The sequence below is a fragment of the Drosophila innubila genome, assembly GCF_004354385.1.
Source record: "Drosophila innubila isolate TH190305 chromosome 2L unlocalized genomic scaffold, UK_Dinn_1.0 4_B_2L, whole genome shotgun sequence".
NCBI lineage: Eukaryota > Metazoa > Arthropoda > Insecta > Diptera > Drosophilidae > Drosophila > Drosophila innubila.
Window position 1 is genome coordinate 8,903,048 of NW_022995372.1, and position 23,147 is coordinate 8,926,194.

A 23,147-nucleotide genomic window follows, 5' to 3' on the forward strand; every position below is an offset into this window, starting at 1 on the left:
AATGGTCTAAAACGGATAAATTAGGCAAAAGGAGGCGTGGCAGACCCCATAAGGTAAAAGTATTCTTGAAAATTTTCAATTAAGTCGAATAAGAAGAAATAACTGAGAATTTCAATGACTCAGCAGATTGTTCCTACAAAAGGTTTGCTTTCTAATATTACTTTACTAACTGTAACTGGAAAAAAATAATAAGAATCACAACTTTAACTATTTCTTAATCCGGTACAACGTAAGAAAATCCAACTCCGAAAACTAAGACTGCAACTTGCTTAATAATGAACGAGCTTCTTGAAATTACCTCAGACTACAAAAACCTATAGTGGCAAAATATCCGCCAAAAATTAGATATATTGAAATAATCTAATGCTTCTACAATTTTACTGAAAGTGTCTCTTTATTTAAAGGTAAGATTTTTTATATTGAGTACAACAGCATTTATGGAAGTATTTGTATGATATGAGCGAATCAAGCATTACTGAAACAGTTGTAGACATCTTCATATATCATAACAACCTAAGAGATGAGTTAGCAACCAAAATTGTATACCAAATGCGATATAAGCGTTAAAGATCATGTTACTTGGATTGACTCGATGCATATTGCGAACAGACATGGAATAATTGTATACACTGAAAGTTTTAATAGTCCCTGCTATACAGATATTGTACCATATATAAAATTAATCTGCCTATTTTCTATGGGATATAGGTAAATTATGCCATATATGGTGTTTCTGGATGTTCCCCGAGTGCTATTCGATTCAGTTGTTCGTTCGATTCTGTTGCACAATTGTATGTCATACCTCGTGGTTACAGGGTATTAAAAGAAACAGCACTTTCATTTTTACTGGCATAAGTAAAAGATTTCTTTATTTTTCACATTTGCTTTTGGAATAAAGCAGAACAGCTCTTTCGACCGGCGCGGCGCAAACCACAGAAAATCAATCGCGTTGTCTATTAACTACGGTAACCACTAACGTAAACGTAAACATCCAGAGATGAGTGTGGGGTTTACTGTTCCTTGGTCTCACGCAGACGACGGACGGCGGAGCGCACGGACGCGGCAGCTGTGGTGGAGTAAACCCAGGCACCACCGGCAACGGTGCGCTTGCAGCGTTTGCACGACCAGATGCCGACGACGGAGCGCTTCATGGAATCCTAAACACACAAACAAACAAATGCCATAAATATTTGCAGCAAAAGGGCATATTAGTTTAAAACTTACCTTGCCACAGAAGGAGCAGGTATATTTGCTGTGCTGCGTGATTTCCATCTTCTTGACCATCTTACGCAGCGAGGCACCATAACGGGTACCATATTTACCAACGATTCCAACCTTCTTGGTGCGCTTGGCCTGCGTTAAGTTCGAAAAATTGGATTAGTATGTAGCAAAAATAATACACAATTTTTGCGAGATCATTTTAACTGATTTAAACTCATTTCGCATACAAAATCAAACAAACAAACAATAGTATATAGTTTGCTTGCTTATTACACAGCATATTTAAATCACAAAAATTGCCGATTACATTTATATTTTACGATTTTTCGGAATTCGTACCATTTTTGTGTTGTTGATTTGTCAAAAATTCAACAGGAAAGAGACGGCTTGTCAATGCCGAAACGTGAAGTTGGCTGCGTTTACACGCGTGACGGACAAAAGCTGGCATGTATGTCAATTTAACTGGCGGCATTGAAATTTTGAAAAATTATGTAATAAAAAGTAATCAAGTAATAATAATTAACTTCCAAAAAATATAAGAAAAAATACAAATAACTTAAATTGTTTTAAATAATAGCATGCCATGATTTAGCAGTTGAAAATGAATGCATGATAAGCATTTTGCCATTCAAGCGTTAACGTAACAGTCAGCTGTTGCTGCCAAGATGCGTTTGTTGTTACATTGCCAGTGCTGTCCAATGTGCGGATTTGATAAAAAACACAAAATTAATTTACATTGAATCGTTGCGTTATAAGATTAGTGCGCATTTCACAGCGTCCACACAACGGCCGTCAACATTTGGTCACGTTTAAAGCGCCCCATTCAGCGTACACTGCAAAGAGTGTCGTCGATAGGCAGAGGCAGACACGGAGAAGGAGTCGGAGACAGAGGCAGAGACAGAGGAAACATGCACAGCTGTACGCTCCTGCAGGATGAGGGCAACTATCAGCCGGACACACTGGATCTCAACACAGATGCCAAGGCGGCTGCCTATTGGTTCCCCTGCTTTCGTGAACTGATCAGTAAGTTTGCCAAGCAGGCGGCACGCAGTCAAGCGGACGACGACACCGCCGAGCAGCGGGCAGCGCAGTTCCAGGCAGCGTATCTGCAGCAACTGGATGACTATCAGAACAACATATCCAGCAACAGCGGCAAGGTTGTGTTGGGCACCAGTGAGCTGCTCAAGCTAAATGAGACGATGCTGCGTCGCTTTGGCTTCACTGATCCCTGGCTGAGCCAGAAGCAGCAGGAGAATGCCTCGGCTAAGGGGCGGCTGAAGCAACGCCTGCAGGAGATCGATGCAATTGCGGATGAGGATGCACGGTGGACGGAACTGGTGCGAGGTGTACTCGCCGGCAACATGTTCGACTGGGGCGCCCAGGCCATTGCCAGCATCCTCGAGCAGGACAGCAACTTTGGACTGCATGCGGCATTGGATCGCATCGAGGGGCGGCCCTGGCTAATGGATAATCTGGATGCATGGTTGCAGCGACTGCACCAGACGCCACACAAATGTGCCGTCATCTTTGTGGATAACAGCGGTGTGGATGTGGTGCTGGGCATCCTGCCCTTTGTCCGGGAGCTGCTGAAGCGTGGCACCAAGGTGCTGCTCTGTGCCAACAGTGAACCCTCGCTCAACGACGTGACCAGCAGCGAGTTGAGCCTGCTGCTCGACGATTGCGCCTGCCAGTGCAGCATTTTGGAGAGCGCTTGGCGCTCCAACCGACTCCTCGTCTATGCCAATGGACAGAGTGGACCCTGCCTGGACATGAGGACGTTGCCCCGTGATCTGTGCGATGCCATAGCTGCCAATGAGACTGATCTGCTCGTCATAGAGGGCATGGGCAGGGCGCTGCACACCAATCTGAATGCCCACTTCAAGTGCGAGACCTTAAAGCTGGCGGTGATCAAGAATCGCTGGTTGGCCAAATACCTTGGCGGCGATAGGATGTTCGCAGTCATCTGCAAGTACGAGCACAGCTAGTGCATCTCGTGGGAAGGAAGGAAGGGCGGTGGATCGACCATTGATTGTTATGCTTTCAAATTGTTATTGTTTTTTAATCCAAAACTGAGATTGAGATTCAGATTAAGAATCCGATTCTGGTTACTGTCTTCTAGCCAGGATACGAATTGTGGGTTGGTGTCCCTTTGTATTTGTCTACTAAATAATGAGATACATACTTTTAACAGAACTGTAATTAAAAAGCGTGCATAGTTATCTAATTACTCCAGAGTAATTCTAGCAATTATAATTATTATTCAATCCGAATTCTTTGGCTCAATTGTTAGCTCAGAATTTGTTTACAAATCTATAAATTCCTTACAATTTCAGCTTAAGCGTTTTATGTCAATTATTGCAAATTGTACACACACACACACATGCATAGATTTTAATTATTAAAAGTATAAATAACAAAGCCTCTTGTTTATCAAAGCAGCTCACATTAAACATCACATTTTTATCGGTCACGGTTATAAATTAACTGCCTGATAAGGGACACAACCACAACCACAACGGATTAAAGCTCAATGTCGATAAGACATTAAACTAACCAGCCAGAACTTTTGATTATGGAGGGAGAGCTGCTATTGTTTATACAGACGTGATAAAATGCACAAACAATTTTCAATATGGGTAATTTTAAAATGCCTCACCTATACTTGCACTAATTGTTTAACTTGCGATTAAACTCACTATCTCCCTCTTTATCTTTCTTTCTCGTTTTGTACGCTGACTGATAAGCACAATTCGAGTTGCAGCTTATCAGCTGTGCACTAAATGATAATCAACAGATAGTTTTAAAATGCAATTAAAAGATTATTTAGAATAATTTACAAGTTTTGAGATGATATTTTATTATGCTGGACGCTGATTGACTGGGGAAATACCCTGTAGAAAGCAAAACAAAGCAGCAAAGCAGGTTTGGTAGATCTTACTACAGTTATCGCTGAAATCAACAAGATGAGATGATCATAGCTAAAAGATAGAAGATGCTTAGCTATCCCTTTTACCAAATATGATAAGTAATTTACAGGGTATATGAACAATTTTTAACTTAAGTTTGCTTGATCGGTTTTACAGTGGAAATGTACATACAATGATAAGGCAGATATAATGCCCACAAAGTGCTTCAGAGAGTGGAATATTGGTAAAGCTGATTAGATAAAAGTTTTGAAACGCATGAGAAATATATAATAAGAACAAGTACTTCAGTTAGAGTCAAGAGTGATTGATTAAGTGTTTTATTTATTTATTTTCATTATTTTACATAGGTTAAAAACTTAACAAAATTATACCCTGTAATATCTGAAACGCAGCTTGCGAGCGACAAACTCTTGGTGGCGCCAGTATTTCTTTCCCAGTTAAATACCATTGAAAATTATTTCACTGTGGTTATTATCCAATATTATTGAAACTTTCAGATTAGATAAGGAATGTCAAGGCTATATCTTCAAATACATCATGTATGTAAATACAATTGATTTGCGTATTGAAAACTAATATAAAATTTAAATACTAGTTCTTTGATGGAAGAAATGAATACTTCTAATTACATAGAACTTATGCTATCTATCAGTATGCAATATGAATGAAGTATTTAAAAATAAATGTTTATTTGTCTAAAAATAACAGAAGATGATTAAGAAATCAGTGGATGTAGTATAGGAAAAATACACGTATATACAAATAAATACAAAATAAATAAAATTTGAAAATTGGAAGAAAGAAATCTATAATCAATAGAGTGTTATCAATGACGATGCCAGCGAAGAGCATTCAAGATTTGCAAATGCAATTGTCGCCTCAGTATAGATCCGGAGGCTGGGGCTGTCGTAATATAGAGCGCGGAAATATGTATCTTATGTTCACTGTACTGCTGTTGCTGCTGCACTTGCTGCTGTTGCCACTTTATTTGTACCTGACATGGCATCATCGGTATTGGCGCAGTCGAGGATTAGTTACAGCGAAGCCGCTGACGCTTCTCGGAACATATCCTGGCCTCCTCACACGCAAGAGCAACCTTGTCGAGGAGGTGCAGCAAATCTACAAGTAAGTAGCTTTATGTATTCGATATGAGCTGGTAAGTTAACTTTTCGGCGTTTTTATTCCGTAGCAAATACAAAAGCAAATATCGCGCTGTGGGTGTTTTTGTCACAAGACAACCTCAAATCCTCGTGCTTGATCCGGAGTTGGCCCACGAGGTGTTGGTGTTAAATTTCCGCTGCTACCGAGATTCTCTAACCAGCTCCTACATGCGTCATGCCAAATGGGATAAATATGCGCGTCGTAATCCTTTCTGGGCATCGGGAAATACCTGGCGTCGACTGCGCACCGAGGCTCAGACTGGTTTATCCGTAAATCGCCTGAAGCAGGGATTCGCCATTTGGGAGCAGAGTGGCAAGAAGTTAACCAATTTTGTGAACCAGCAGGCTAAGAAGCATTCCAATATCGTGGAGACCAGGGATGTAAGTATACATGAGACTAACTTAAGGGAGAGATTTACAAATTTTGCAGATAAATTATAAAGATTTTTCAAATCTACAAACAATAACAAAATATTTTTAAATTAGTGGAAAAAGTTAGTAAAAACCTGTTAAAATTATTAAGAAAATTTCCTGAGATTTTAGACATGTTACCCAATCTACTCCCAAGTTAAATATAAAATATTTATAGCATACATTTTAGACTGGAAAACTTATCATCTGTATATCCCCCGCAAATCGCGAAAAACCACCAGACCAACAGTTTTTAAGACAATTCGGATTTAATGGCAATTTACGTTATATATTTATATTATCTATTATCCCACTTAATCTTAGCAAGATCGAACAAGAAGAACGGCAGTAATAGCTCACCAAAGTTATTGACAATTAAGGCAATACAAGCACCCAAAAGTATGCAGTAGTTTTTATCAGATAGTAATTTCTATAAAGTACATTTATATATATTGAAATAAGTATGGGGTATTCTACTGTCGGGATCGCGACTATAGCCTCTCCGACTTTAACTTTTACTTTCACCCGATGCCGTTGCAGCTCTGCTTTCGCTATACCGCCGATGTGATGTGTGACTTTATTTGGGGCATTAATGCGGATACATTGACTCCCAACGCCGAGCAGCCGAATAAGGTGCAGGAAATGGCCAGTAAATGGACCAGCTATGCCTTCTATATGATATCCATCTTTATGGCATCGATAGTTGCGCCGTTCAGTCGCAAATTGTTGCGCTTACGTTTCTATCCCAAAGAAACAGATGATTTCTTCTCGAATCTAACCAAGGAGTCAATTGAGCTGCGTCTCAAGTCAGGCGACGAAATACAACGTGTCGATTATCTGTCCCATCTCTTGAAGCTGCGCCTGGAGAAGGATGCGTCGCACGATGATCTCGTGGGACATGCTCTAACTGTCATGCTGGATGGCTATGATACCACGGCCACAGCTCTGCTGCACGCTCTTTACTATGTGAGTAAATTAATATTCCACATTTGAGAAATATTTCAGTCCTTGGGTCCTTGCAGTTGTCGGAGCATCCAAGTGCTCAACAAAAACTTCGCATGGAGATACGAAATGCTATGGAAAATGATCAAAGTCTCAGCTTTGATCAATTGTGTGAGCTACCTTATCTGGAGCAGGTTGTTTATGGTAGGAACTGTATTTTTTTTTAAATGACTTACCTAATACATTTTTTGTTCTCTTAGAATCCTTGCGTCTAAGCAGCCTGATACCGCAGTATACTAAAGTCTGCACTCATCCTACAAATATTCAGCTGAATGAGTTTAAGCAGCTGGAGGTTGAGGTGGGCATGACCATCATGATACCCAACTACCAGTTTCATCATGATGCCAAATACTTTCCCGATCCGAAGGCATTTCGACCAGAACGTTTCGACAACGGAGCCCATCATGACCTTATCCGGAAGGGGATCCTGTTACCCTTTAGTGATGGACCCCGCATTTGCATGGGTAAGTACCAAACAGAGCTACATATATATTAAAGCTCAACATTATTAGTTATCACTATCTTGTTTGTTTCTCACCTACTTATATTTATATTATCGTATTATTGTCTAGGTATGCGACTGGCTTTATTGACATTGAAATCGGCTCTATTGCACATTATCAGCGAATATCAAGTTGTTCGCTCTAAAGACCATATAGAGACAGCTGGAGATTCCGGTTTTGGAGTAGTTCTACGAGGCAATATCAATCTGGAGTATCGTCGACTCTTAAAATAGAATATCTTTAATTACTATACTACAATAAATAATAATCTCATTGTAATAAAGTAAATAAATATAAAAAATAGATTGCAATCTTAAATCCAAGTAGAAGTTAATTAATATGCTTCATATAGAACTGGGTAACGTTATTTAAAATTAATTACATATGAATTTTCAGGTATAACATATAATTTACATTGAAGTTTCGCAAGTCTGAATGTGTATAATCAAGTTTACTAATTCATGTGCATTTCCACGCTAAGCTAATATTATGATGTATAAACCGACTAAATCTCGTTTTAAACAATATTCTACAAAGGTGTATGATGAGTTTAAGGTCGCTTGACATTGCAGTCATAAATAACGCTGAATATTTATTGATAAGAATGTTTTTTTTATGAATAAATATAGCGATGTCAGAGATCGATGACTGGGGTTCAGTCAAGATTAAAAAATAAACGATATTTTTTTAGTAAGTGATTTCTATATAAATGAGAGGCATGAATGTTTTCTCTATTAAAAAATTAAGAGGTTCTCTAGACACCCTGTAGACTTAGTTTAGCTGCTGCTGATAAGTACCCCCTTTTTATTTGAAAAGATCAGGGACTGCGCCTCTGATCGTTTTACTACTTACATATAGTATTCATTGATGTTTTCAGATAGGGTTTATCAGCCGGTATTGCTCAAAATGCTACTCGACAAAGCGTTGAGCAAACAGTTCTCAGTTTATTTCCATTGCGATTAGTTCTGTTCGTCGTCGCTATGTGGACACTGATCGCTTTATTGCTTGGACTCGTGCATGTCTCCTTTGCGTTGGTCTATTTGTATCTGACCTGGTTTCATACTTATTGGGATAAACGAGGTCTAGTTACAGCCAAGCCAATTACCCTCTTGGGCAGCTATCCAGGCCTTTTTGGCGGTAGCACCACTTTCATAGGAGATTTGGGAAAGATCTATAAGTAAGTTGCTCTCGAATAAATGTAATGGTTAATTAAGAAAATATTAAATTTCAAGTAAACATTTAATTATATAAAAAAAAAATTATATTAATTAAAAAAAAATTTATGGAGTGCTTAGTTACAAAATTTAATTAAATATACTTAAATTACCTTACGTATAAAACATAAACTGATTACTTATAATTGTGGCACTGAGAAACAAATAAATAATAAATAAATTTGTATAATTATTATATAATTTTTTTTTATTATTTTCTATAGCAAATACAAAGGAAAACACCGAGCTGTGGGCGTATTTTTGACACGACAACCTCAAATTCTCGTGCTCGATCCGGCACTGGCCCATGAGGTCCTGGTAAAGAACTTTAGTGATTTTCGAGATACTGTGACCAGTAGTTATGTGACGCATTCCAAGGACTACGACAAGTATGTAGCAAGGAATCCCTTCTTTAGTGCAGGCGACGAATGGAAGAAGCGTCGCACAGATGGAGGAGCTGGTCTGACATCAAATAAATTAAAGCAAGCTTATGTCATCTGGGAGCAAACTGGAAAGACGCTGCTCGACTATATTGGAAGGTCCATCGAGGAGCGGGCAGACACTGTTATCGAGACAAGAGATGTGAGTTGAAGAAGACTATCTTTGTGAATCGATTAATGATAGTTGTATTAATATTTCAGCTGTGCTATCGTTATACAGCCCAAGCCATGGGTGATTTCATCTGGGGCATCGACGCGGGCTCCTTGAGTTGCGGCATCAATGAGACTAGCCAATTTCAAAAGCTTACCACGGCCTGGGCCTACAATGCTTTCCAGAACATGAGGAATTTCAACAAAACCGCCATTGCTCCCATTATGCGTCGAATGTTCAGAATGCGTTTCTTTACCCAAGAATCAAATGATATATATCTGAAACTCACGCAAGATGCTGCAAAACTGCGTCAAAGTGGCAGTGGCACCTCTCGCAATGATTACCTCTCCCATTTGTTGCAATTGCAACAGAAGGGTGCGACTGATGATGATATGGTGGGTCATGCTCTAACCCTGCTCATGGATGGTTTTGAGACCTCCGGCGCTGTGCTCTATCATTTTCTCTACACGGTAAATAATATATGTAGATTTAAAAATGCACTCAATTACAATTTCACAATATGGTTTTATAACATAACATACTTATAGCTGGGCGAGTATCAAGAGCAACAGGAAAAGTTGAGAGCTGAAATCTTAAATGCCCTAGAGACTGATAAGATAATCACCTATGAGCAGCTCAATGCTCTACCTTATCTCGATCAGTGTGTTAATGGTGAGTTTAAAAAATCGTCCGATAATACACCTAAAAGTTTTATTTTCGTTTTACCCATTCAATTTTAGAATCCATGCGTTTGACCAGCGCAATTGGTTTCTTTATTAAAATCTGCACAAAGCCCACAACTATAGATCTGGGTGATGGAAAGATTTTGAATGTAGAGCCGGGCATTACAGTGGCCATTCCCACCTATCACTTACATCACGATGAAGCTTTCTATTCAGATCCCATGACGTTTAAGCCTGAACGCTTTGATAATGATGCTGCCAGTGAATTCACCAAGCGGGGTTGCCTTTTGCCTTTTGGCGATGGTCCGCGTATTTGTATGGGTGAGTATTTATTTGGCTGCAATTTCTGATAGACTTTAATACAGTGAAAGATGTAGTCCCTTCATTAGGTTTTCTGAATTCGTTAATTGACTTATTGAATACTGTCCAATAGCATAAATTATATCTTTTATAAAGAAGTAGAATAGACTAAAAAGAAAATTTGTATAATATAATTCGTAAATAGTTATCATAAGTTTAAATTAAATCAAATAAATCTGACTTATGCTATGAAGAAATGCTCTCTGTCTTTTAAAGAAGATTTCGTAAGTGACATAATGAAAGTAACTGTAGAAAATATTACTTATTCAAGTACTGAAACTTATTCAAGTACCGGTACAAAAGTTTTGGTTTTTAGTAACGGTTTTGGTTCGATGAAAACGAAACGGTTAGTTCCGGTTAACGGTTCCGGTATTATTACCTGTTTATATTAATAAAAAAAATTTTAATGTACATTTTCTATTTCATAAATACCATTTAATGATTACGCATTTATCATAACTAATTTCATACAAAAATCCATGTATAACCACCAAACATTTCTTTTTCTAGGCATGCGTATGGGACTATTGAATGTTAAAATGGCTGTGGTGCAAATATTATCGAAATACAAAGTCGAGCAAACTACAAAGTTGCCTCTCAGCTCGGACTCAGGCCTTGGAATCTTTTTGGAAGGTGATGTTAATTTGAAATATACCAAATTATAATAAATAAAGCACAACATTTCAATTTGGAGCAGTTTTTGGGGGACACTTACGAGTATTACGAGCGTGAAACGTCTGTTGTCGAATGTGCCGGAGTTTTGGTGTCGAGCGCAGCCAAATTTAATTTAGCGCAAACCAACCGCAGACCAACTGACACCAAGGCGACACACTGTCCCCCTAACTCTTCCCCTGCTCTCTGGCAAATATTGTTGTGACCCTCAACGGGGCACAAAATGCGCTGAACTTTATACTACGAGTATGTGTGTGTTGGAGAGTGTTTTTTTTGTGTACAAGTATTTTCGTATTGAGCGACCGCATGCAGTGGACATCGCAAATGCAACTCTGGTCTGCATCATGTGCTTACATATGAATGTATTTGTGTCTATATGTGTGTGCTGCTATGCTGCAAAGGCTGCGTTTGAGAATACCCTGTAGCTGGTTAGTTTAATGGGCTGTTTGAACTAATGTCATCTATTTTGAAATACGAAACCTTTTGGTTTCAGAAAAAATTTTGTCTCATTAAAGATTATCATTTCTAATTATATAAGTTAGCCCCACAAAAGTCAATAATTTAAATACCTGAGCACTAAGTATGTCTCATAATATTAGAAAAAATAAATAAATTCTTGTCAATTTTCTGCAGTTCTACATTAACTCAAATTTACAAAAGGTCTCATGAGATATTACGTAAAAGACAATATTAATTTAATAACTTCCTGAGAGCTCAAGGAACAGGGGGGAAAAAATATACAAAATAAATAAAGGTTTTAAATATTATTTGTTTCCAGTCTTTATTATTTGGTACAGGGTATATGGAAGTGAGTCACACTCTATTACTTGCTTTGTTTTTATTTACATTGAATTTCACTTTTTTTTTTGCTTTGTTTTGCAACAAGCCACAAAATTTCATTTAAGCTTGCAAATATGGCGCATTTAAGTCTCGTTTTTGTATACCCTATAACTAAATATTTGGAATAAGATAATGATAAACTTAAACATTTTTTAAGTCAATTCTTCGATAACAAAATATTTGGAATAAGGTAATGATAAACTTAAACATTTTTTAAGTCGATTCTTCAATAACTAAATATTTGAAATAAGGTAATGATAAACTTTAACATTTTTTAAGTCAATTCTTCGATATACGGTATTCGTTAACATTATTATGTAGTTTGTTTTGTTTATATTTAGCTTAATTATTTAGAATTATGTTTGAATACTAGGCCTAGAAGCAGCTCTATCGTTATGTAAACCATGTAGCAGGGCATTTGCTATTCAAGCATGTTTCCAAATTGCATTCGGTTTTGGCATTCAGTTTTATTATATTTTTGAAACGAGAGCAAAATACACAAAGCTTTTAGCTGTTAAAAAATTATACATATATATATTGTATATTTGAGTATTTTTGCGTGTCTGTGAGTTGAAATTAAATTTTATGACGCCATCGTCGCCATTTTATTTATTAGCCTAAGCAAATTGTGGCTTAAATAAATTTCGAGCTCGCATAACCGCAAATATTTGAATTCGATTGAATGTAAATGCAGCTTTGCTTTTTGAAAGGGAAAGGAGTGAGAAGAGGCAGGCAGATAGAGAGAGAGAAAGAGACGGAGAGATAGAGAGAGAGAGAGGGCCATAAAAAGTTAATGACTGTCGCAGTTAACGCGAAATGGAATGAATAACACCCAAAAATACAGCAGAGTCTTAGCCAAAAACGAGAGAAAAGCGAAAGCCTTCATTTCATGGTGCAACAACACTTGAAGATAAGCAGAGAAGCAGCAGGAGCAGCAGGAGAATCAAACAGCAAGGACATGCCGCAGCCATGAGGCTGTGCCCGTGGCTGAGGCTATACCTGGCTTGTGGCATGTGGCAGGCTTCATGCTACGTTGGCTTTTATCCAATTTACCTGATAACCACAAATGAGCGTTAATGGGCAAATAAATAGAAAAGTGGCAACTACGACGCGACGGCGCGTTAACTGAATGAAGAGAGACCCTCTCTCTCCTCCCCTTTCCACCCCACGCCTTTTTAACACTCTATAGCTATACGTTTATATTGTCATCTGGGAGCTATGGTAAATGCTCTGTTGTGTATATTTAGTACATTTACTAAACACATTTAATGCGTTTACCCAACTCACGTTGCAGGCTGAGACTCGGGCATTTGTTTGTCAAGCGGCGCGAGAATGTGGAATTCTCTGGCGATAAATTTAAATGGAACTCATAAAAAGTCATCAGCATGTCGATTAAAGCTTTGACTCTTAAAATACACTCTAAGCCACTTGAGTCTTACATAAGCGAAAGTGTCATATAATTTTCTAAAGTGACTATAAAACCAGGGAATAACACCGGAACCCATATCGGAACCGTTAACCGAAACTAAGCTTTTCATTTTAAATACCAGTACAAGAGCCGAAAATCGACACCGAAAACCGTTGTTTCGGTTACGGTACGGTTGTGGTAAAGTTGCTAGGTCAAAGGGTCCCCCCTTTGAAATTTTGAAAATTCAAAATGTAAAATCTTAAATTTTTACTTTAAATCAACTCCTTTTATCGTAATTAGTATAAAACGACACTTAAAAACTTTATTCTGAAGACTTTCATTTTCTTGTAAAAAATCATGTCAAAAGTAAGAAATATTTTGTCTTGTCTAAATACTCCGAAAAATTAAATCTATCAAAGTTATGTGTCACCTACAGTTTAGTTTGAAAGATTTGCAAATCAGATTGAGCCTAAACCTTCAGAGATTTCTGTGGCACCCCTGAATAAAACGACACCTTATCATTTTAAAATGGTTCAAAATTGATTTGGTGTACCGTAACCAGTACTGATATCGAAATCGATAGAAGAAAACTGAAATAGAGCCTTTAATCGAAATAGTTGATTTCGACCGTAACCTTTATTGGTTTCGGTTTGGTTCTTTGATTAAAACAAATTGTCAGAGTGAGTTAAAGGTGTTTTTAATAGATTTGTATGTTATGTTTAATCTGTACTCTTAGAAAATTTATAAAACAAATAAGAGGAAGAGTGAGTCGAGCACTTTCTTATGATCTATAAATGAAAGAGAACTTCGCACTCGTAAAATTCATTCAGTTTAATCGTTTTCAGTTGAACACATTCTGGAAAACGAATTAGCCCCGATTCAATTGCCTCGAGCTGTAACAAACGTTTGACAGACCAGTTGAGAGGGCAAACAATGTGCCAATTTGTAGCCTAGCCTGGAGGTGCAGTTGATATGTGTTGAAAGGGGGGAATGCAAATGGAGAGAGAGGGGAAAATAAGGGAGGGAGTTTGACGAAATTTTGTGTATGGTAGCGTAGTGTCAACCTAACATTAATTTGGGCACGTTCCATTTGCCAGCGGGTCTCGCATCTGTGTCAAGTTGAAATTCGTTGACGTTGTTGCAACTGTAGCTGGTGGAGTTGGTTGGTGCTATTGCCGCTGTGTTGGCATTGCAACACTTTGGCCACAAATAGCAACGCAAAATGTAGTCAGGAAACAGCTAATGGAATTAGCAACAATTTAACCATTAAACACATCATGTGCATTGGCATGTTGCAATTTAGCCAGGGGATTCCAAACGCAGTTCAGCATCCAGTTGCATGCAACATTGGCCATCGTACTCCGCTATCCATTGCCGAATATGGGGTCGGTTTGTCGGGATGTCTGTCCGTGTTTCTGCTTGGTTAGCTTGGATACAAGCATCTACCCATTTACTGACTCTCTTCTGTCTACGTGTACCTTACGTCGTTTATTGGCATTAAATCCCCAAACGTTACGCTGCCATTTTGGCTTCACAATGCTTAATAGACTTTGGGGTTTTATTGCCGGCAACAGTTGGTTCGAACGCTGATTTCAAATTGCATTGTGCAACGTTGCGCTAATTAAAGTGAAATTTCTCTCAGCTTAAGCGCAAAGGCCACAATCTTAGCTACTTTCATCGTAAAGGGTCTTCAATCCCCCTTAGATTTCATTTCTGGTGCCACAAAGTCAAAGGCAATGTGTAAGCATAAGCCCTAGCTAAGTATTAAAGGACCTTTCCTTTATGACAGGTAAGTATTTGTGTAGGCAAACCAAATTTTTTGCTGACTGGCCACAATCTTGTTGACCCAATGCACGTATACGTAATGTGAGTGCTGGTCATTCAAACCAAGTGGTTCCTTTTGCCAGATCTAGCTCAATCAGCTTAGTTTATAGTTAGTCCCAAAAAATAATTTAGTCTTCCAACAATATACTCAATTAAATTTAATTGAATATAAATGCAAAACACTGTTCGATGGAATAAATTATTAAACTGAAATGCAATTTAATCCATTTGAAATAAATACGAGCATTTAATTGAAATAATTTGTACAGTTTAAATGAAAAACACATTTGAAAAATACATTTTTTAGACAAATGCTTGTCAGATTTCAAATAAATGGTAAAAACTCAAATATAATAGTTAAAAGAGTATCTATTTTATGTAGGCTTTCTTATTATATATGAACGTATTTTGGTCAAATATACTCTCATTTTGAATCAATTGAACTAGTTTTATTCATAGCCTTATTTCCGATAGCTGAGGTAGCTCATGTCACACACACAAAAACACACACATGCCTGGAGGTTGTGTGTTGGCAGTTGGTTTGTTTATTTGTTTGTTATATGAGCATTGCTTATGGTCAGGTAATTTCCTTCGAAAAATGGCATCATTAGCTTAACAAATTGCCATTTTGTTGTTGCCCATAAATCGCCTAAAAGTAGGCAATAAGTATGTAGGCCGCCTGAACGAGACAGTCGCTCCGTTAGACAGCCGTCAGCTCTTAATTAAAAATGAAAATAGCCAAAAGTTATTGGAATTTCATTTGTAATTCCCCCGTTGCTTTGCTCTACCTACCCTTACCCTGTCTGTCCCTTGCCATTTGCTATTGACTTGTGGCACATTAAGATTTTCATTAGCGCTTCGTTCGAGTACCAAATGAATATTAAGTGAATTCGAAATGAAAATAGACAGCAAATGTTATATCTTATTTTTCTTATTTCTTATTGTTGTTGTTCCTTTATGTCAAGTTTGGCCATTCATAAATCATTAATATGCAAAAATGTGAGAGGCAAGGCTATTAAATCTATTTATACGACGTACAACTTAAATATTACGTATACGCCCACTTGAACAAGCAGACGGCCAGACAGCGACATCCTCTTTCAGTGTGTGTGTGCTTGTGCCTCTGTGTGTGGCAGATAAAAACTTTAAGAATTATAACTTTGGGGACTTTAGAAGCCCCAAATGTCGCACAATGACCACAAAAGTAAATAACGTGCCACATACCACAGTCGGAACAGGAGACAACAGAACGGAACTGAATAGAAAGAGATGCGACGAAGTGTGGGAGAGGCAGATGGAGAGTGAAAAATACAAAAAATAGCCAACTTTTAAATATAATTTCAGCTTTTGTGCTGGTGCGTCAACATGGAACATGATATGGCACAAATATCCCTATGGACACTGGACGAGCCGAGTCCTGTTTTGACCTGACCAGGACCAAACCGGAAAAGAGCGAGGAAGGACAGGGAAAGACCTGGGCTAGTTTAGCTCGGAGGTTGTCAATATTTGTTACACAATCAGCAAATACGAGCAGTTAGCTTGTGGTTAAGCTTGGTATGGAGTTCCTGTCCCTTTGGATAAGGTTAAGAATCCGTGTACAAATAAATGAAGCTGTTAGACATTTGTTCAGCTTCGAAGTTGGAAAATGACAATGTTGTTTGTCTTAAAGCGAATCGAATGCTTTGTGGAGCTCAATTAGAGCGAATTCGCATTCCTTACAATGCCGGCCAAAAATTTGAAGCAATTTGTTTGGCGTTATGTGAAATCTGCTGACTTTGCTCCACTGTCAAGCTTCCCTTTACTGTCGCTAATAACATTGACAACTGTCAACGCATCGCGGGAGTAGCTGTCACATGCACATGCACTCCCACTCACATACACATATACACTCGCACACACACACCCACACTCTTACAGAGACTGACATATGGATGTACACTGTATCACTGGAGGCAAAGATATCAAGCGCTTTTTCCCAGCTGTCAGACATACGGAGGCAACAGGGCAAAGGGATGTTGCGGAAAAAGAAGAGGAGAGAAGTGGGGAAGCACTCACCATTGGCCGTCACATTCGCATTCGCATTCACATTCGGACTCGCGGCACAAGCCGCTTTACTTCTTAACTTTTGTCAGCTTTGCTTTTTCATTTAAGTTCTGCTGAAAATTCATGAAGATATATTTGAAAATATGAATCATGTTGCACTTGAAAAAATTATCATGGTCATACATAATAAGCCCTACACTTAAAGTACAAATATTGGATTGCACTTGAAAAATATATAGATGTGTTTCACAAATCTCTAAAGTTTTTGAAGACAATTAAATGTCACAGATTTTGTTTTTTTCAAACATATTTTTTTTAAGTCCCTATAGCTGGTTTACTTCCAGTTTAAAAAACATTTTTAGATTAAGGAATATTTTATATAATTAACAAATTCATTAAAATTTTATTTAATGCATTTTTGTTCAATATAAACAATAATTTAATTTAATTCAATAAACATTACATTTTGTCAAATCTTTCAAATTTTTTTTTAGACATTTGAAAACAATGGTTGCTTTGACGCTGTTTGGGATTTTTAGAACAAATGATAAAAAATGTTTTATAATTTAAAAATTTTTCAACTGAGCTTTTAATAGCTTTACAAGTACAAAACATTTATTGGAGCTGTTACATACTTTCAGTAAGGACACAGAATAGTTGTAATTGACATTTGTACATGCTTCTGTTTATCTAAAAGGATTAAAAGTTTAGTTTCGACTGGCAAACTCTAAAGCCTTAGCTTGGAAAATTTAATTAAACAAAATAGTATTTTCTTTGTAGAATTTGATCTTCAAAACGGAACTCACACATTTGGTATCATTGCAATTGGTGCAGCGTACTCAGCTGTCGACGGAGGGCAGTCAAAATGATTTCAACCGCTTTGTAGGGTACTTGAAAATGAAACGAAATAAAGTAAGTGTGCAATTTATGCATATTAAAAACTATATATTTCATCTTACCCACCTACACACACATACGCACGTATTCGTACGAGTTAAAGTGTGCATCTCCATGGCCATCATTTTATATGTATGCACTTCAGCCCATGCGTTCGTTTTTATTTTGTCATTCTCTTGTATTTCTTTTTTTTTAACGTATAATTTTTACTTCCTGGGTATTGGACATTGTTGCTATGGCGCCAGCGAGCTTTTGCGTTGGCACAACTTTTGTCTGTTTTATGTTGAATGGCCGGAGATGCCAGCGACGCTATCCAATGCCATACCGACGCCACCAAATTTAATGCGCAATGGATTCGGACCTGAAAGCGGCATCGCAGTTGCAACGAAACTCAGCAAATGTAATAAATTTTCATGCTTTACTGTCAGACGGGCGTTGTTACTTTTGTATGACGTTCACTCATAGGGGAAAGTATCCAGCAGATAGAAGATAGTTTTTAGTTTCGACTCATTCATTTTTTAATAGTTCGGTCTCCAAGAGAATAATTAGTTATGCTTAAGGATTGTAATCATATAAATCAGGTAAGATAAAAATCATGTATAGATTAGGTTAGATTAAAATATTGTATATATTTAGGAAAAAACTAACAATATAAGAAAATTTATTAATTAACTAAATCAAAGATCATTCAATATAAAAACAAACATTGCCTTTTCAAATCATTTGGGATTGACAAAGTTATGAGAGTTAAAAGTTTTTTTTTTTTTAATTTTAAAGGGTTATAAACATAGTCAAAGTCTTTTATAAATATAATTTTTTAAATTAACGAAGTTTAGATGGATTAACAAACTTGTCCTACAAAAACTGGTACAATTACTACTCACTAAAATATGGGCTAATGAATATATTTTTTACATAATACTAAAAAAATTAAAAATACTTATTTCGATAGGGTGTTTCACATCCGTTGTTGATGTGGATGTTGACAATTTATTGCATTCTTATTTATTCTCATTTGTTATTTTTTTTTACGCCTTCCGGCTTGGCGAGCTTTAAGTATTTTTCATTATTTAACGAGCGTCGTTTTGGGTCAAGTCTATAATGTTTTCAAGACATGTGATCATTAAATGACATCCATGTGGCATAAAGATGAAAGTAAATTGCATTTGGATACCTCATTGTTGACCTGTGCGAGTTCCATATGCGTTTCATCCGACGGGTCCTCCGGTTTTAATCAAATGCATAGCTGAGGCAAAAACTCGTACAGGACGTGGAGGATGCAAGTCGTCCTGGGCTGTCAACTGACGATTGCAGGCCTCAAGATTGCAAACTGTCTGTGTATATGCGAATGTCTAATGTGTGTCTAATGTAGGTCCCACTCCTACCGTTATTTCTGTTCCACTGTTAGGACTTCTCGGTGGTTGCATGTGGCAAATGTAAAGCTCACTTGTGTCATTTATCTTCTTTTACGGCATGAGAGCGACCCATTCAATTTCAAAGGTGCCTGGCAGCTGCCTGAGCAACGCATGAGGAACACATACACACACACACACACACATGATTGCACATGCTCGTGCATATTTGAGAAATTGTGTTTGAACTTTGGCTTTGGTTTGACTCACATTGCCTTCGTGTGAACTGCAATCGACTTCCTGTTGTTGTTACTGTTGTTCATTGCTGTTGTTGTTGTTGTTGTCGTCGTTGCTCTTGTTGTCAACTGCAAAAGCTACGATTTGCCAACACTCCCACACACAATCACACTCATATACACCTCGACATGGACACGAATGTCTCTCACGCTGATTGAAAAATTTGCACAAATTTCAAGCTGGCTTGCCATTTTAAGTTGCCTCTACCTCCTACACTCCCGACCCTTCTCCTACTGCAGGCAACTTGACTGATTCTTTGCATGTCTTGTCCGTAATAAACTTGACACTCGAACCCGAAACCCATGAGAACTCCCTCCACATGGATTGCTTGTAAATTTTATGCGCTTTTAAGAAGTTCATACAAAACTTGACAACAATTTGCACTTTGGCTGTGAGATAACAACACAAGCAACAACAATAAAAATCGTTCCGAATTTGTTTTTGTAGCACACAGAAAATTTCAGCATTCGCAGATACAATTTTTAATCAAGCTTACATGTTTCAATTAAAATTCAATAACAGTTTACAATTCATTCCTCTTTCGTATGTAAGAAATCATTATTTACAGCCATTAAAAATTAAATCTTTTGAGTTGAATCTTCTGAAAATTTTTGAAATAATTAAGCAGAAAACTTTACAGAGCAACAATCACTTGATTTGCTGTGATTGAATACTAAAAAAAAAAAAAATTGAGAAATATTTGGTAAGAAATATTAAATTCTATTTATTTTGGTTTTGCATTCAATGGGGAAATTCTGTTTACAAGTCGGCGTCTGGTAACAATCAAATTGGCAATACGCGTTATGCAAATGTCGAGGGCAATGGACGTGCCTAAAATTGCAATTAGTGCAATTTGCAGCATAAAATATCAATAAACAGTTGGCAACCAAATCGTCCAAAAACGATGCTCAGTGAAGTGGCCAACAGAGACACAGATACAGATACAAAATGCAGACGCGGCTATAGATATGGCTGTGTGTATATGCATATCATGCAATTTAATTTTGCCAATTCGTTGCAGGTCAAAATAAATATGACTGTGTGCAAGTGTGTAAGTGGATATCATGGATAGGCATGAAGAAATAATAATTTATTTATTTTAAAGACCATTTAAATTTAATTCGATACATTGCAATTAGTTTGGCTTTAGAAAAAAACAATTTATATGACTTAAAGCTCCCGTAATAAAACAGTGTTACATTAATGCTTGCGATGTTCATAAACTAATAAATAACAAAATTACAAAAGTTTTGGGGGCTTGCAGCTTTGATAAAAAATATTTTTTTTTGCTCAAAAATAAAAATCTAATTGTAATTTTTTCTGAGTATTTATCTTATCAGCTTTCCTTTTTTTTGTACAAAATAATAATTTTTTTTTTAAGTTCTAAAAATTCTAATAAACATTATTTGTTATATTTCATTTTTACTGAGCTAAGGGGTTCAATGGCAGCTTTAAACTATGCTTTTACATATACTTATTTGATTAACATTACATTTATCTTAAAATTGATTTGACATTTTCGTATAGAATATCTCACAGTTGCGCACACTTTGCAATACTAAAGTACTCTTATTAAACATAATGGTTATTACAAATATGTTAAGTGTCAGATTTAATTTCCTTTATTGCTGTCAGTATTCAAAAAACGCAAACAAAAAATCCTAATTGATTTTATTAAAATTTTATTAATCGAAAACAATTACAAATGCAGAAATCCATTAAAATAAATAATAATAATTCGAAAATTGTTTTGTGCTGAAATAAAATAATTAAATTTGACAGGCCAAACCGCAAATGGCGTAAATTGCGGAAACTTTTCATTTACGACTATAGGTTGGGTTGAATAATGGAAATGTTGATGTTGCCTTTGGCAGTGCCTGCCCCAAAAGCTAATGTTGCAAATTAATTACAAACGATGAGCACAAAGGATCCTTTCCCATAATCTCATACAATGTATGTGTGCGATTTTGTTATTGTTGTTTTTTTGTGGCTTGATTTTTAATTTATGTGCACCGCAGTTGATTTTCGCATAAAATCCAGCGCATAGCTTTGCAAATCCACCGCAACTTAAAAGCTTAAAACACCACGCGAGCAACGGCTGTGTTGGAGTCCTGGCTGTGGTGTCCTGGTATCTCTGGATCATGAAATCGCGGTATCGGATGCCGCGCCTGATGCCAAGTCCCCGGCCAAGGCTTATAAATTTTAATTAAAATGCGCACACAGCTCTCACAACGTCAACGACAGCGACAGCCGCGCTTATTTCCGCTTACATTACAATTACATTCATTCTGCTAGCGGAACCATCAGTGGGGCAATTGTGGGGCAAGTGGTGGCGGTGGGGCAAGATGAGTTTGACTCCCCATCGCGACAGGCCAGGTATCTGGCTATGGCGAGCGTTTAGTTCGAGTCTTAACACCTGATCTACTGCTGATTAAATTTGCATGAAAGCCAATTTAGGTACAGGGCTTTTAGAAATGTCATTTACTTATTAACGTATACCCTGTAATTGTAAATAAACAACATACAGTACTGTAGGATAAATGAAATGAATTGTTTTCAAATTCCATGCATAGGATATATCGATTTAAACAGCTCAAACAAATGTTGATTGGGAGTAGTCGACTAGGTATGTTATACCCTGTGCATTTCTTTCAAATTGCTTAGCAAGCTTTTATGATCGGTAATATTGATAGAATGTTCAATTGACTATCAAGCACAAGTTGAAAAAGTAAGTTTATAGTATATGGTCGACTGGAAGATACCCCTTATGCACACTAAAAATAACTAAAGATACATTATTATCTAAAAACAGGAATATATAGTATCCACAAGACTATTAGGTATAAAAGCCTTAGCAAAAACTAGCATATAGGCAGTAAACGACTAGCAGACACCCTGCGCTATTTTTAAAGAAACTAGAACAGATTTTTATTATCATCATTTCGTAAAAATAAAATTGCATATTGCAAGTTTTTAACAAGGAAATCGACAGTAGTCGACTTTCTTATACTCTGCATATACAATGAAAAAGATAAATCCCAATTAGTTTTAGCTGATAAGTTGTTGTCCAAACAAACTAAATATTGCAAATTCCTTGCAACTGTAGTAATTAAAAGCAGTCTTCATTATTTTCCCACAGATGTTGCTGGCTTAATGCTCAATCAAATGCCAGACAGTTGTTGCCAAAAGACACAAGTTTTCGGGCCAACATTAATGTAGAGTTGGCTGTCTTCTCGTCTCAAGAGAGGAAGCAAGAGAATGAACAATGCAATGGCAACATTTGGTGGCATTCCGTTGCAGCACTAATGACGCGAATCGGCCTAAATAACAAGATGCTGGCAGTTGGTCAACAAGAGGAGAGGGAAGCTGACAGCGCTGCCAACTGCTTTGCCAACTCAGCAGTCGATTTTTAAAGGTCCTTCGCTTTCCCTCCCATTGAGCGCACTAATGAGACGCAATGGAGAGTTACAACGAGACCACAGAATGGAAATGAAGTAAAATGCAACAACAGCAGACCAGCTGTGACAGTGGGCGTTGTGTGGGCGTGGCACAGCTGCTTGGATAGATTTGATTTAATTAAGTTGAAGTAGGCGGAACGAGAGCTGAAGTGTAGCAAGTTTGCAGACAAATATAGAACGATATCAAATAGTCAGTTGGCGTTGACTTGGTTGTCATTATACGACTAATTTGATTTTGTGAAGAGGCGAGACACTTGTACTTGCAACAATCTAATGGAAATCCA

The 23,147-nt window shown here is 37.3% G+C and overlaps 4 protein-coding genes across 4 annotated transcripts; 3 read left to right on the forward strand and 1 right to left on the reverse strand.

Annotated features, from left to right (window-relative positions):
• Positions 1–840: 840 nt before the first annotated feature.
• LOC117781188 (60S ribosomal protein L37a) lies at positions 841–1,665 on the reverse strand. The gene is made up of 3 exons (XM_034617938.1): positions 1,561–1,665; positions 1,225–1,353; positions 841–1,157 (listed from the first exon to the last, which is right to left on the reverse strand). Exons 1-3 carry the CDS (start codon positions 1,561–1,563, stop codon positions 1,011–1,013), a joined length of 279 nt encoding a protein of 92 aa, XP_034473829.1. The 5' UTR covers positions 1,564–1,665; the 3' UTR covers positions 841–1,010.
• Positions 1,666–1,881: 216 nt separating this feature from the next.
• LOC117781187 (4'-phosphopantetheine phosphatase) lies at positions 1,882–3,771 on the forward strand. The gene has a single exon (XM_034617937.1). The coding sequence runs from the start codon at positions 2,130–2,132 to the stop codon at positions 3,204–3,206; it is 1,077 nt and encodes a 358-aa protein (XP_034473828.1). The 5' UTR covers positions 1,882–2,129; the 3' UTR covers positions 3,207–3,771.
• Positions 3,772–4,957: 1,186 nt separating this feature from the next.
• On the forward strand, positions 4,958–7,525 carry LOC117781185 (probable cytochrome P450 309a2). The gene is made up of 6 exons (XM_034617935.1): positions 4,958–5,273; positions 5,338–5,689; positions 6,260–6,685; positions 6,742–6,865; positions 6,922–7,185; positions 7,294–7,525. The coding sequence occupies exons 1-6, from the start codon at positions 4,978–4,980 to the stop codon at positions 7,455–7,457; spliced, it is 1,626 nt and encodes a 541-aa protein (XP_034473826.1). The 5' UTR covers positions 4,958–4,977; the 3' UTR covers positions 7,458–7,525.
• Positions 7,526–8,161: 636 nt separating this feature from the next.
• LOC117781186 (probable cytochrome P450 309a1) lies at positions 8,162–10,759 on the forward strand. The gene is made up of 6 exons (XM_034617936.1): positions 8,162–8,401; positions 8,663–9,020; positions 9,080–9,499; positions 9,578–9,701; positions 9,770–10,033; positions 10,583–10,759. The coding sequence occupies exons 1-6, from the start codon at positions 8,205–8,207 to the stop codon at positions 10,735–10,737; spliced, it is 1,518 nt and encodes a 505-aa protein (XP_034473827.1). The 5' UTR covers positions 8,162–8,204; the 3' UTR covers positions 10,738–10,759.
• Positions 10,760–23,147: the final 12,388 nt, after the last annotated feature.